This window comes from Pongo pygmaeus, chromosome 4 (genome assembly GCF_028885625.2).
Source record: "Pongo pygmaeus isolate AG05252 chromosome 4, NHGRI_mPonPyg2-v2.0_pri, whole genome shotgun sequence".
Taxonomy (NCBI): domain Eukaryota; kingdom Metazoa; phylum Chordata; class Mammalia; order Primates; family Hominidae; genus Pongo; species Pongo pygmaeus.
This window is the reverse complement of record NC_072377.2, coordinates 72,188,807-72,204,652: the sequence shown is the minus strand read 5'-3', so window position 1 is coordinate 72,204,652 and position 15,846 is coordinate 72,188,807. Positions and strand designations below refer to the sequence as shown.

Sequence of the window (15,846 nt, the reverse complement as noted above, 5' to 3'; positions counted from 1 at the left end):
AAAATTTCATGAAAATTAAAATTCACATTAATCGCTAATAAGCAGAAGAACATGTGCAAAATAAAGAAAGGATAGTGTAGGTAAAGGGGATACATGCAGTTTGGAGGTTCCAAACACTGGGAAAACAGGTTATGAAACAGGAATCTGGAAGGCAAAGATTTAGAGATGAGACCTGAAAGAAGACTGTGGCTAAACTCACAGTATGCATTTTTAGCCTACCCTGGAGTAGATCAGGAGAAGTCATAGGAGGATCTTACACCAGGGTAGTGATATGGACTCTGGGCTAAAAAGCAGGATGAATTGGAGATGGGTCTGGGTTCAGTGGGGTACCAGACATTTCCAAAATCCAGGTGTGCGAGAAGCTAGGCCTAGCCTCTAGACATACTTCGACGGTAGAATTGACAGGGTTTGGTGACAGGAGTCAAGAGATGGGGAAATCAAAGGTGGGAACTAGAATGACTTGGAGAATTGCTGTTTCATTGACCAAAATACAGAGATGACAATGTTGTGGTTTATTAACAATTATACCAGAGAGCCAGAAGGTGCAAAAGAGGTGCCAGTAAACAAATTTGTTTATTTTACAGTTAAAATCAACTCTTAGAGTATAAAACAGAATTTTTTCTGAACACAAGATTTTGAGGACATGCCATTTTTATCCCCTAAGGATCAGGAAATAGAAACTACAGTACTATATCTATTTCAGAGGCAGAAATTGAACTCCTCCAATGGACAAGAAACACCTCTCGGATATGGCATTGATTTGTCTAGTAAACTAAGGACCCACAACTGCAAAAAGTTCATTTGCCATCTGGATACTTCCTGTCCCAAAGAAGTCTCAATGTCTTTCTGGAATTGCTGAAGAACAAAAGTGTTTTATCCCAAAGATGAATTAATATTATCATAAATGTTTCTATTATAATCCTCCAACTAGACTTCTTCCCTATAGCCACTCAGAGTCTTCAAATGAACATAGACAGAGTAATACTCCCATGTAATGATCCTACTATTGAATTTCAAGTAAAGTGTAAACATACCCATAATTATATTAAGGTTGACACAGAAGAAACACTGAGACATTGTGACTTGAATATACATTCACGCAGCATGAGACAGAGGCAGTTTGATGCTCAGTTAGAACATAAGAATCTATCTGCTATTTTGTTTCCTAAAACTGAATTCTAGACCAAGGCCAGTGGAAAATCAGAGCCCAGGCCAGGGTAAGAATGTTATCTTTTTGTTGTTGTTTTAAATAAGGTGGGAAGGGCAGGGGACAGGGGTAGGGGGTATGAAGTCGGGTTTAGAAGAAAGAGAAGCAAACAAAACAAAAAAACCTAAACACACTCACAGATCTAGAAGTCTAAACAATAAACATTTCATTGCTTTTTGTTGATGTTTAACTGCATCATAGAGGAAATTTGGGGAAAACATTTTTTCACATTCTAGCTGCATGTGAGAGTCTGGAAGTGGATGGAAATAGTAATATTTAACTGGGGGGTGTGTGTGGGAAGGTGATCATGAGAAGACGATGCCAGGCAGAGCAAAGCACCAGAGGATGGTAGGAAAGGCATCGTCAGCTGCTCTGGGATGCCCTTCTCTTTTAGTAAGTCATGCCTGCCTTGCGATGCCTGTTGTTCATTGTTCTCCAGCCTTAGGATCTATCACATTAGGGACAGGGACACTTTCATTAAAACAAACAAAGAGAAACATATAACAGAAATCACTGAAACAATTAATTTCCCTGACAGTTAAAAAATATGATCCACGTATGAGGAATATTAGGCCCAAAAGGAACCAGTTATCCCTTGATGAATTAGACCTGTCTAGAAATTCAAATTGCCCCAAGTACAAGGTCGGCCCAAGCCCATTCATCCATCAGAATTTCCTATGTTTTGAGATGCAATCTGAAAAGTTTCCTAGATTCTAACACTGGAAACCACTGGGGCTGCTTTCTCTCATTCTCATTTCAAAGGCAGTGATTGAAGTGCTATCAGTAGTACTGGAAATATTAATACAGTCCATAGAAAAGATGGAAAAGTGCAGTCACTTAAGACGAACAACTCAGTTGTGCTGCCATTTTATGAGCTTGTCATGCTTTGAGAAATTATATGTTCTGACTGAAAATAATTTTTCAAAGTCCAAATTTTGAAAACATCACTAATAGTCTCGTGTTTTAAAAACTAGAGGTACTGAACTTTTAAAAATTGGTCCTAAATACATACTGCATCATTTTATACTAAACACATAATACATTATTGTAAAATTAGATTGAGAATTAGAATAGTGTATACTCCAGATTTTTGACACTGGGCTTTAAGTTAAAGAGCTGGTTTGTCTCACATACTATGTATCTATTCAATGCACAGATGCTTTTTAAAATAATGTAAACTCCCCTATATTAGCCTGTCATAATGATCCCTGTAAATAAATGTTTACTAGGTTTACTGATAACTGTTCTAACTTAAGGACAAATTCAGACAACAAACATGGTATATAAATACAACAAGTTCATTTCATAAGCAATGATACGGAATGTTATAGAGAATAGAAATCATCCCTTGGTTTTCAACAATATTTATTGGGTTCCTCCTAGATGCTAGTACATTTATTATATGACCCTTAACTTTAAAGAACTCAACTCTACCCATCTACTTATTTAGTACACTCAAAAGTCATATATTACAGCATGCATTTTACAGAATAATACACAGACACCAAGAGGGTGTGTCAGGATTACCTCACAACATAGGATTGGAGCCAGGAATAGAGAGATGCAGGTTTCAGCCTAGCTTTACTAGCACAGGTATACCTCACTGGCAGGTTCAGATGTTCCACATAGCCATCTATATTTGTAAATTAACTTAATTCTTAAATTCACTAGGTGGCGTTACTCTTATGAACTCTACAGTGACATGTGTGGTAATACAAATACATAAAGTGTGTATTCTGTAAATAGTTTCCTTACATTGGAATTTCTAAAAACAGCTACTCTATGTAATGTCTTTCTTTAAATGTTAGATGCAATGGGAGTAAAAGCAAAATAGGTTTTGTATTAAGCCACAGTAAAGCTGTAACCATGAAGTGGCAGAACTTTTAAGCACTTTTATGTTGTTATTTTTCACAGCATGAAGACTTATCTCATCCAGAAGAGAAAATATTCCTTATCCACTATACAGAGGACGGCAGGTGTAGAAAAAGTATATTAAGTACAATAAAAACCTAGCACTCTAATAATATATTAGCAAGTATTCCTTTGTTTTGTAGCAAATCTTTTAAATAGAAAATAGCTCCATTATTTTAATTAATGAAAAATAATGATTCCTTTATTTCTAAAATTAAAGGCCCACGAAATCCATGCCCCTCACAAGCACCATATGCTTCAACTATCTCCTTTGAAGTTGTGATAATAGACATATTACAGAAATAACAAAAACTCAAAAAAGGAATTTCTTCTGAAAAACACATTTTCAGATCATTTAAAATGAATTAAAGGAAAGAGAAAACTCACAGAAGAATTACTATCCAGTCACTAATAATCTGAACTATTCAGAGTTTAACAGAGTTAATCATCTTTTTAACAAAGGGCCTTTCCATATTTAACAAGTGACCCCAAAGAGGACGTGGACACAAACAGCTGTGCATTACCAGAACTTTATAGAGGTGATGAAAACAAAGAAAAGGAAATCCACAGCAGTGACTAACCTCACTGCGCATTCAAAAACAATGACCACACTGAAATTCATTAAGGAGGTAGTCTGTTTACTTAGGTTTGAACAATAGATGGTATGTAACCCCAACTTCTCTAATCCCTCTTTTGTTTAGCTGCAAATAATCCTTTAGTTGCCTATAATATTAATATTATAGTAATATGAATATTAGTATTAATAATTGATACTTAGAACAAAAAGCAGACAGCTAGACCAGCTGAAATTCAAAGACTTAATATTAAGGAAACATTTCTAAATGTGCTGTATATTCTGTATTCCAAGCATTTTTTTAATATCAAAATAATATATAAGAGTTTAACAATGGCTAATGATTAGATTCTTTCACAAAGAAAAATATCACTTATATACAGGACAAAGAGTTATGCAGGAGTTAACCATACTAATGTTGAACATACTTATGTTCTGGCTTCCTTAAACTTATAAACTGCCAAGCAGATGTTTTGTTGTTGTTTTTTCCCCAAGTTTTCTGATTTGCCAAGTTTTAACTCAGAATGTATTTGTACAATAAAGTCAGAGTAATTTCATTAGAGAAACTTGGGCACAAAAAAGCAAGGCAGTGAGATACATATCTTTTCTCATCTCAACATAAACAAATTACAGCAAACTTTGATTGAGCTGCCAGCAAAAACTTTCATTTCACTGACGGGGAAAATTCCCAGCAGCTGCACACAACTGCAAGGCGATCAGACAGATGCCGCCGAGCGGAGGTTGATCCCGACACAAAATTGAGTCCCGTGTTCCCAGAATTGAAAGGAGTTGCTACCCCTCTACAGACTTCCCAGACACTTGACAGCATGCCAGATCAGTGCATCAGCTGTCACTGCCAGCCACGATTTAACTATTTTTGAATAACCCGTAGAAAAACAAACCACCAAAGTGTCAAACTAAAAGTCGTATCTATTGTCTCTGACAAAAGCAGCTTCCTCACTGAACCCTGTGATGTGTCATACCTGTAACTAGAAACTCCGTATAGCGTTGCCATGTAGATACTAAGAATTATGCACATATTCGTGCCCAGTAAAGGAATGACAAGGGAACTTTGAAATCCTCAATGGCTGGCCACTGACAATGCCACATGTCAAGAATGGAGCAGTCTCCTACCTGGAGCCCTCTTCGTCTTAGAATGCTGGACTCATCCATATCACCCTCTGCTTTCTCTGAGCCTCTCACAACAGTCTAGCCATGCTGTACTACCTCTACTTCGGCACGCTAATTCAGAGCCCGGCAGCTGCTAAACACTTACATCACGCTCTAGCTGATTGGAGCCCGGAGTCAGCTGGTCCAGCTTAGTTATTCACTCCAGCAACTTCGGAGATCACGGATGCTTGCAGTTCGGTGGGAGAGAGCAGCAAGTGGGCTCAGACACCTAATGCATTTATCCAGGCGGAGGAGGCTCTTGCTATTGGACAGGAAATCGTGAAATCCTTGTTTTCTCTTCTTCAAAATACTGGCTGTGGCATTCCAGGAGCCCACGAAATGGCTTTCGGCAGTAGCTTTAGGTCAAGCCCCATCTGAAGCAACTATAAGGTCACAGTGGCTAAGTAAATCAGCGGTGACAGACACCTGTGTAAAAGGCAGCCGCTGATTGGGATGGTGAAAAACTAGGGCACAGCTGGTCAGCCAAGCAGCACCACTATGCCTGGCGCTCATCTCTTCTGAAGGCATCAAAGAAAACAAAAATGTAGCAGAACACACATGCTGCCTGCAAACCTGAAAACGGCGGGCTCAGGGCAGCTGCTCTGCAGCCACCAAACCCTTTACACCTCCCAGCATGAAAGCCCATTCATTTACATAAATACCTGCCCGTCAGTTCCTAGCCCAAAGACAGAAACAGTTTAGATTTTAATTTCCCTCATGATAATAACTTAGTTCTGCTGATACCTGACCAAAATGTAAAAAGGTGGGGTGGAGGGGATTCTAAGAGCCATCATTACTTGGAATATTTAACCTATGTACAGTCTATAAGCAGCTAAAAAAAAAATTCCCATCGTGTGCAATTTCACAGTCTGTTTCAGCTTGTTTACTCCGTTCATCCTCATCTTATTTCAATTGAAAGCAACCAAGAGATGAATATTAAGTTTTCATTACTAGCATGGCACAGGAGTAACAACGTACGACACTACCAATTTATAATAAATTATTCCTTCTTGATGTCTATTCTAAAGATATTTAAATTGAGAGAATAGTTTGATCCTGAGAGAGATACAAGGACTAACTGTACTTTGTCTAAGAACTACCTCTTTCACTCTATCCATTAGAATAATTATTTTTCTTGAAAGTTAGGAAGACAGGTATAAACTTTTTTTAAATCAGTAACTCCAGGATTTTACTTAACCCAGTTATCTAGTGATGTTTAAATGTGGGAGAAGGGAAGTGTCTAGTGGTTCCCTACCCATTTACCTGCTATTCCACTGGTTTTCCATCTCTTTCTGTCTGTCAACACACTATTAGGCTTGCTATCAATTGATTAGATTATGTCATTAAAAATAGCTCAGGGATTTATGAATCTAACTACTGAGGAAAATTGATTGCATTTTATGTTCCCAAACAGTCTTTGCATCTATCTCCAGACATACAAAGAGGAGCCTGTCAAGAAATGCCACCCCAGCAGAGAAGGGTGTCAGGGTGTTTTTCCACTTAGGCATGTTGATTTGATACCACTTAAGGAAGAAAACCCCAGAGAGTTTTTAGCTCTCGCTTATGTGTGGAGGAGTAATATCATCTCTAAAGCAAAATACAGCACAAAAACTGGTCATTCTTCAAGTCAAAGTGTATCAACAAACTCTAGCACAAATGAATTTTTAAAAAAGATTTTTAAAACTATGCTTTTTGTTTAAATCAAAGGACAAAAATAAAAGAAACAAAAGCCACCTAAGAGAGGGAGAAAGGGCCAGCCTTGTTCTATCTTTTGGCAATCTGTAACGCTGGTGGAGAACAGACCCCCAAACTTCACAGGCTCACCTGCACTTTAATCTGTTCCTGCAAAGAGAAAATCTGGCTCTTCAGTGAAAACAAAGGGAATGACAATTGTTGCCCACTTTCTCCCTCAAGTCAACCTCCTGAGAGAGGAGCACAGAAAGTTCCCTGAATGTCAAGAGTTGTTTTAGACAAAGCCTTGGCAGCAGCTCCAAATATATTTACCAGCTTATGGTGTCATTGCTATCTGCCCACAGAGGCAAAAGGAAGTCCTGACTGATTTTGGAAAAAATCTTGACCCAAGAAGCCCAAATTTTAAAAGCAAAAGCCAGGCATGGTGTACTCACATACACTTCTACTCTGAGGACTACAATCTTCATTGTGCTGGTCCTTCTAGAAAAACTAGGGTCTAGAGGAGGGCAACAAGTTCCCACTACAGAGAAAGAGACGGGGGATGGGGGGTCGTGGGAGGACAAACCAGTTTTCCCCTTGAAACACAAATCGGGTCATCAGGAAAACAAAACAAAACAGGTAGAGAGCGAGCCCAGAAGTATCTTTTCTGTGACCAATCATGTAAGCTAGTTGGAAGTACTATCAGAAGACATTTCGAGGACACACTGTCAAAATGTCAGCTGACGTGCATGCATCTTAGGCACTCTGCAGCTCGAGGTGTTTGGGAGGTGGTGGGAGTGATAAATAGGAATCTGGCTAAGGACGAAAAGTATTTTTCTTAACAAAGGAATATTTTGAGATAAAATCTAAGTGAGTGTTCCACCATTAACTAAGTCTAAAATGAGGATTATGACCATCATACCATCAAATCTAGTATGAAAAAATATCGATTACCTGTCAAAATGTATCATTTTGAGAAGTGATACACATACATTTTAAAGAAATAAAATCAGCCAGAGGCAAAAACATTTGGGACAAAAATGAAAGGCTGCTGAAAAATAACATCAAGCAATAATGGCTTAGCAGAGGGAATAGTAAAAGGAAAATTGCTACATTTACCCTTTGCTATATATTTTCTCATCAAGATAAGCCATGTGTTAAAATGCAATAAAAACTTCAAATGATGACACTATTCACAGGTAATAATTAGGATCTAGCCTAATTTCCATTAATAAACTCATTTTTCTTGTGATTTTATACCTTCATGGAATATATTCACAATATTGTGAGTCAATTCACAAAGTACCAGCCTCCATATGTATTGCTTTTACATGTGTATTCAAATCATAAAATCTGGTAGGCTTTGTCATTAATTGTAATCTAAAGCCAGGGGCTTTGCAGTATTTCATTAAAAAAAATCACTTGTATGGATACACCACATGCCCACTCTATTATAAGCATAATTTACTTCCTGGAATACTCAAAATCCATGGTCACTGTAATAAAGGTCAAATTTAAATTTTAAGAAGTATTGCAATTAAATGGTTTACAGAAACAAAAACAATTCCAAATACCAACTGAGAAAAACCACGGGGAAAGAAAACGTTTGGTTGACACATTTCAAAAAAGTGTACATTGAGATTTTGTAATATTGTCCACAGTGATGTTTGGTACAAGGATATGGACTCTCCTCTGCTTTACATGGCCAGATATTTTTCACATGCAGTCAAGTGCTACATACTGACATTTCAGCCAATGACGGGCCACATGTATGATGGTGGTCCCATAAGATTATAATAGGGCTGAAAACATCCTTTTGCCTAATGACACTTTGATGATCCTGACTCTGTGTAGGACTAGGCCTTTGTGTGTGTGTGTGTGTGTCTTAGTTTTTAACAAAAAAGGTTAAAAAGTTAAAAAATACATTTTTAAATAGAAAAAAGCTTAAAGAATATAAAGAAAAAAATATTTTGCTACAGCCACATAATGTGTGTTTTAAGCTAAGTGATATTGCGAAAGAATTTAAAAGTTTTTAAAATTAAAAAGTCTATAAAGTAAAAAGGTTACAGTAAGCTAAGGTTAATTATTGAATAAAGAAAAATATTGTTTATAAATTCAGTGTAGCCTAAGTGTACATTATTTGTAAAGTCTACAGTAGTGCACTGCAATGTAAGAGGTCTTCACATTCACTCACCACTCACTCATTGACTCACCCACAGCAACTTCCAATCCTGCAAGCTCCATTCATAAGTGCCCTATACAGATATAAAATATCTTTTATATTGTATTTTTAAGGTATGTTTTCTATGTTTAGATACACGAATACTTGCCATTGTGTTGCAACTGACTACGTATTCAGTACAATAACATGCTGTATAGGTTTGTAGACTAGGAGCAATAGGCTATATCATCTAGGTTTGTGTAAGTACACTCAACGATGTTCACACAACAATGAAATCACCTAGCAACACATTTCTCGGAACATGTCCTTGTTAAGTGACGCATGACAGTACTTAGAAATAAGTTACCTCTCTCTTCACTAGTTCTGTGTTGGTTACCCCAAAGTAAACAAACCTTCTGATGTTACCCATTCTTCAGCAACTGAAATGTTCATCGAGGAACTGCTGTGAGGAACATTTGAGGAGTTCCCACTCCACTCCACTGGCCTAATCCAGCCCCATCCAGCAGCTCTCGCTGAACTGCCTATCCAAAAGCGATGGGAGCTGAAGTCGGAGGGCAGTGGAGAGGATCGTCCTCTGGTAAAGCTGTTTCTCCCACCACATTAGCCAGAAGGAAGAGTGACAGAGGACTGACAGAAAGGAGTGCCACTGTGTTGCCCTGCCTCTCATCCCACCAGTCAGAGTTCTTGGTGTGCTAGGAATGTAATTTCCAATACCATCACTACAATCTGGGGTGGGATCTCTCCTAAACATCTTCTCGCGTTAAGTGTGACCATGATCACTACTTCTCAACAAGGTAGCCATAAAATAAATATCCCATTGGTTACTTGTAGACAACAGACCAAGGGTTCATATGTCTCTCTAAATGTTCATTCAGAGGTAAGTCAATATGACCGAGTGGATGAATATCTCCATTCATTCACTGATTACTTCTTTCCATTCATAGATAACTGCCAGTGGCCAATGAATATGTTGTATTAGCTCATAAAAGATTACAAAGGAGAAACAGATGATTCATGAAAATACATACATCCATTATTGTGATTATAATCATATCTTGAATGCCAAAGAGCAACACAGCTGTGAGATTAGTGTCTACATTTAAATTCCTTCTTAATTTTTGTACTTTATTTTCCCCCATGTTTCACTTCTAAATATTAATAACAATGGCCGGCCAGACACCATGGTCCACGCCTGTAATCCCAACACTTTGAGAGGCCGAGGCAGGTGGATGAGGTCAGGAGTTCGAGACCACCCTAGCCAACATGGTGAAACTCCATCTCTACTAAACATATAAAAATTAGTGGGATGTGGCAGCACACACCTGTAATCCCAGCTACTCAGGAGGCTGAGGCATGAGAATCTCTTGAACCCAGGAAGTGGAGGTTGCAGTGAGCCGAGATCACGTCACTGCACTCCTGCCTGAGCGACACAGCAAGACTCAGTCTCAAAACAAAACAATGGCCAACATTTGTTGATCACATTACATGCCAGTCATTGCTGTAAGTACTTATATGTATCATCTCATCAAATCCTCACCACTTAAGTGAAGAGCCATTATAAAACCCATTTCACAGATGAGGAATCAACACTCAGAGAAGTTAAATAACTCCCTTAGATTCCACAGCCAAGCCATTTTCATACTACCTAAAAGAACTGCCTGAGACTGGAAAATTTATAAAGGAAAGAGGTTTAATTGACTCACAGTTCAGCATGGCTGGGGAGGCCTCAGGAAACTTACAATCACAGCAGAAGGTGAAGGGGAAGCAAGCCACCTTCTTCACGACATGACAGGAAGGAGAAGTGCCAAGTGAAGAAGGGAAGAGCCCCTTATAAAACCACTAAATCTCATGAGAACTCACTCACTATCATGAGAACAGCATGGGGGAAACTGCCCCCATGATCCAGTTACCTCTATCTGATTTCTCCCTTGACACATGGGGATTATGAAGATTATAATTCAAGATGAGACTTGGCTGGGGACACAAAGCCAAACCATATCAGCTGGGATACAATACCAACCTTGATCAGGTTGACTCCAGAGTTTGGGCCCCTAACATCATGCTCTACCACCTCTTGGAGTTTAAATAAAGAAGGAAACAGTGCTTTCAAAGTGAATTAATAATGTGAAAGGTGTCAGATCCTTTAGCTCCTAAGGAAAAATGAGCATATCCCTAAGTTGTCAATGGTCAGAACACACCAGAAGGAACATTCTGAATCCCCAATTCTCTGAGCCATGTGCCTATAAAAGAGAAAAGCAGCAGGGCCCCAGCTACTTTAGAGGGGAAACTAGAGATACCCCCCTGGGCAGGAGGGGTGAAGGAAGAGGGCTGGTCAGAAACAGGCTTCTGTCTACTTTCCTCTTAAATGTCTCTGGGCCTCCACTCTGAGTTTGAACAACTCTTCATCCTTCTGACTTCAAAATTATACAGTCCTAAATATAACACATTTATTTACAATCAAGTGGATTCCACAAAACCAAGAGCACCCTTTCCATTGCCATGCCAGGCATAACACACATCCCTGCTAACTTGCAGGGGTTCTGGCAGCTCTTCATTTTCTAGTCTGATGCTTTTTCTGGAATTTACCATTGAAGGCAACTCCTTAATTCTCTTTCCGTTTAGGTGAAATGACTCAGGGCAAGGCTGCTCACTCTGTTCTGAGCAGTTCTGGGAAGAAAGGAGGAAAAACCCCAACTCTGACATATGCCTTGACTTCCCAGAAGCCATGCCTCCCCAGTGTACTTAGAAGCACCAGGTGCTGAGAGCCAGTCCCCATGCAGGCTTTGCCAAAGAGAAACCCGGGAGGCTGGGCACGTCCCTGAACTTCCTTGAGCTCTGGTTTCTCATTTGTAAAATGAAAATATTATGGGCTTATCATCAGGAAGCTGGGGAAGTGAAGAAGAGGCAACCTTCTGGGAAATTGAGAAACTGGTCTCACTGCCCTCAAGGTAAGGACAGCCCATGCCCCTCACTGGGGACACCTGGTCCCTCCCTACTGAACCCACAGTCCTGTCTCCCAGCCCTCCCCATCTTCCTCCAGGCCATTACCATCTCACCAAGCATCTGCTTCACACAGCTGCTCAGCTACCTTCCTGGCTTCAAGGATCCTGCCCTGAACATGCTCAAGGCTGAGGAGGGCACCGAGGTTTCCCATCAGCCCCTCCTCAACACCAGTCTCCCAAGTCAGACAGCAGAGCTCAGAAACCAGTGATGAGCTGAGCCTCACATGCCTAAAACACACACTACAGCATTAATGTTCACCCTGAGAACAGGTTAAACCCTTAGCTAAGGTTGACACGAATCTTTATTACCATATAAAATTAATGCCATAATATTACAATATTACTGCCTGCTGTTATTAATGGCTAATCTTTAGGAATATTTACTATTCATTAAAGTAACATACAAATGAACCAGATATTAATTACCAGTGTCATCAAAACTCAAAAGTAAAATGACATCTGGAAACAGGTTCCACAGTATTTAAAGTACCAGGAGATATTACACTCAGGAACAAATACCAAAACCACAGATTTTCTTTCCCTATATTTTAAAATAGTCATTAGAAATTTTAAAATAAAGTTCTAGCCTCTAAAGTTAACAAAGGTAAAGAAACAGCAGACATGTACTGTATATGTCTTTTTCTCACCAAATAAAACAGACTTTAAACCTGTCAGAAAGACTAAAACAAGGGGCAGTCTGCCTTCCAGGGAAAGAAGGAATTTTTCCCACTCCAAAGAAAAGAGAGGGTCTAACACATTCCCACTGATAATACACCAAAGTCTGAATTTATCCAAAGAGTAGCATTTTCTAAAACACATTTCATTTAGCAAAAATTGCAGGTGGGGTCAGTGGCAAGCATAGGCCTATGAAATATGCCGCATCCCATGTTTCCTGTGTTCAGTTTTCCTTCCCACCTGCAATCCTGAAGACTTCTTAAATGTATGCAATTCGTGATTTCTACAATGTAACATGCATGATTTTGCTTAAGGCTTTTCACAAGAAAGCTATATTGCCTTGACGTTTGCATCATCTTTTTTTTATCTAATTATTTCTGGCATATTAGCCATCAAATCACTACTGACAACATGACAGGAATCATGGTATTGAAAAAATTACATCCTAGGAGGAAATAATAAAATATAAATCACATACATAATTTTCTTTTGAACATTTTAACAATGACACCATTATATACATATGAAATATAGCAGACTATCCTCATAAATGCCCTAACATCAATCACAGCAGGAAAATATTCTCTACTTTGCAAACACACGAATCCAACAAAATATAGCATTTCTAATAAAACTGGGTAATAGAACTTCATTTTTTTCATACGAGAGTGTTTATGAAGATCTGATGATTGGAAATAGCTCCAATATATATTTTTCCAATTATGTCCCTTCATGTCTAAATGATGCACAGCTAACACTGGGACCATGAACTAATATTTAGTAAAGTCCCATATGTCATATTAATATATAGATTAAGAAAGGAATAGATGAGTGAAGTAATGTTGGCAGTATTGCCATTGTATGATACCTATCAATTGCACAAGCTTTAGAAACTCATATGTTAACATGTATATTTACTGAAGATAATACTACCGGCATCATCTAAGTATTTTATGAGCTTCTGAAACACAGATTCCTACAATTATCCCTAAAGTGAAAAGATATACCTAGAGATAAAAGATCAAGGAAAATTATTATTTTTTAAATTTTGTACTCTATATTCCAAGTATAGCTACTACATCAGAGATTAGAAAAGCTCGTTCAGGTTATACATGTATTTAAAAAATCCCACAGTGGCTGAGTGCAGTGATGCACACCTATAATCCCGGCACTTTGAGGGGCCAAGGCAGGAGGATTGTTTTAGCCCAGGAGTTCGAGACAGGCCTGGGCAACATAGTTTGTAATGTTTAAGAAGTTTGAAACCCCATCTCTACAAAAAAAAAAAAAAAAAAAAACCCACAAAAATTAGCTGGGTATGGTGCTGTGTGCCTGTAGTCCCAGCTACTTGGGAGGCTGAGGTGGGAGGATCAATTGAGCCTGGGAGATCTAAGCAGCAGTGAGCTGAGATCGTACCAGTGCACTCCAGCCTGGGGGACAGAGTGAGACCCTGTTGAAAAAAAAAAAAATCCCACAGTGAGGAGAAGCTAAGTTCTAGGTTAAATGCACTGTTGCCTAGCCAAACTTCTCAAAAAAAAAAAAAAATGTAAACACAAAATGGAAAAAACTCTGGAAAATTTTCTAAGGAGAAAAACCAAGCTGGTCACCCTGGAATTTAAAATATGATTGACCAAATACATACATGTTAACTAAAATTAATATGGAACCCCTCATGTGAATTAATCAAGCATTCTTTCTTACATCTGTGTTTTTATATTGACAGGCATTACAACATAGATCTGAAGCACCTGCGCAAGCTGACTATTTTAAACCCTAAGTTTAAGATCATGTCTTCAGCCTTAGTCTACCTAGAGGCATCACATTAAATGAATTCTGAGATTTTGACCACAAGCTTCACTCTGATCTTGTTTGCATTACACACACATAGCCAAGCACTTCTGGTGACTTTCACAAATACTGAGCAGCCAAATAGGTTTGAGAGGTATATATAAATTATTATTTTTTAAATAGCTAAGTTTCTTTCAGGTAGCAATGCAGAAGGCTAGATGTTCCCCCATGAATCTTGCTCATCATTCCACCAGTCCCTACATTTGGTTTGACTTTCTATCATCCTGCACTAACATGTCATCCATTTCAGATACAAATAGAAATGAGGCTGCCACCTGCCAACTAGTTAACAGTTAACAGTTGAAAGAGAAGTGCTCCCTGAGACTCTATCACATAACACAGTAAGCAATGTGTGTTCCCCTTCTTCCCCGTCTTCTAGCATCCCTTAAGTGGACTCTTTTTAACACAAAATGGGCTCCAGATTCTATCTCATTAATCCTCATCAGTTTCTTGAGATGTAGAAAGAAAAGAGACCGGTCCAATTTACCAATGAAGAAAGTGAGACAATGAGGTTCCAAGAAGAGCCCAAGGTCATGAAAATAGTAAAAAAAAGGCAGAGCTAACAAAAGAATTCAGGCTTTGCAGGCCAGAATGCAGGGCTGAGGTGGCCGCCATGTTCCTGAACACCTCCCCGCCTTCTTCCTGCACTTTCCTCATCCTTCTCATCACCACTGCAGCAGCAATCCAAGGGCAAGTGCTGCCCTGCAGAACTTTCAGATAGACACACAAACGAATAAAAAACCAAATGTGCGTGTACCCACACATACATATGCATATAGTGGGAGAAACAGAAGCATTAAGTGAAGATCAGACCAAGGAGATATACATAGGAAGAAGTCACATTAAGTACCACTTGAGGACACAGTATTTGTATTTATCTAGTTGAGCAAGAAGATGTGGAAATTACAATGTTTAAACTACAAGGGTACAGACCATAGTGAAATCTGTTCTGTTTTTTGTTTTATTTTTAGTGGCAAAGTTTCTCTTTATACTACAAAACCACAGAGTCGAGCATCAATACTCAAAATACCATATGATTCTTGGGGTCAGGGTATACACTGAGTCCATGGCTCTTCCCTAAGACCCTGATGAGCAGGTGCTCTCTCTTTTGCCTTTCTCCATCTCTTAGTTCAAGAAAAGCAAACATAAGCCTAGTTTTCTTAATAACATTTTAAAATTATAAAAGTAATAGATGTCTGTGGTAGAACATCAGGAAGATACAAGAACACCCTAAAGTCATATCTAATTTAAATGAGCAATGATTTATAACCAAAATGTACATGCACTCTTACGTATACAGGACCTGGAAACTACTATTAAAAGTTGTCTTTAAAGTAGTTCTTAAAGTAAAATTTAAGGATGGCTTTCTTTTACCAAAATCCATTTACAACAGTCTTCCAAAAAATGACAGTAGACGTTTAAGAAGTTTGATCCTTCTGGAAGTTGATTTAACTTCTTGGATTTATTTTCTCTCTAGCTTATATAAGAATTTAATAGGGGCTCTAGCACATTATCCTTAAAAATCAAGGCAGTCTGTCTCAAGTTTTATACACTGATATAAAGTCCCTCTGTTCTGTCTGAAATCCCCAGCTCATTCATTTATATTCAT

General features: G+C 38.5%; 1 protein-coding gene across 10 annotated transcripts in view; it reads right to left on the bottom strand.

Annotated features, from left to right (window-relative positions):
- The window catches only part of MAST4 (microtubule associated serine/threonine kinase family member 4), a 569,183-nt gene that overhangs the window by 335,206 nt on the left and 218,131 nt on the right, over positions 1-15,846 (bottom strand). For 4 of the 10 annotated variants that reach the window (XM_054487550.2, XM_054487552.2, XM_063664865.1 and 1 more), the window contains exon 1: positions 4,827-4,958. The exons of the other annotated variants lie outside the window; for them this stretch is intronic. In XM_054487550.2, coding sequence (XP_054343525.1) covers positions 4,827-4,865 — 39 coding nt within the window. In that variant the 5' untranslated portion in view covers positions 4,866-4,958. Of the gene's footprint in view, positions 1-4,826; positions 4,959-15,846 lie in introns of those variants that run through there. 10 annotated transcript variants of the gene reach the window in all.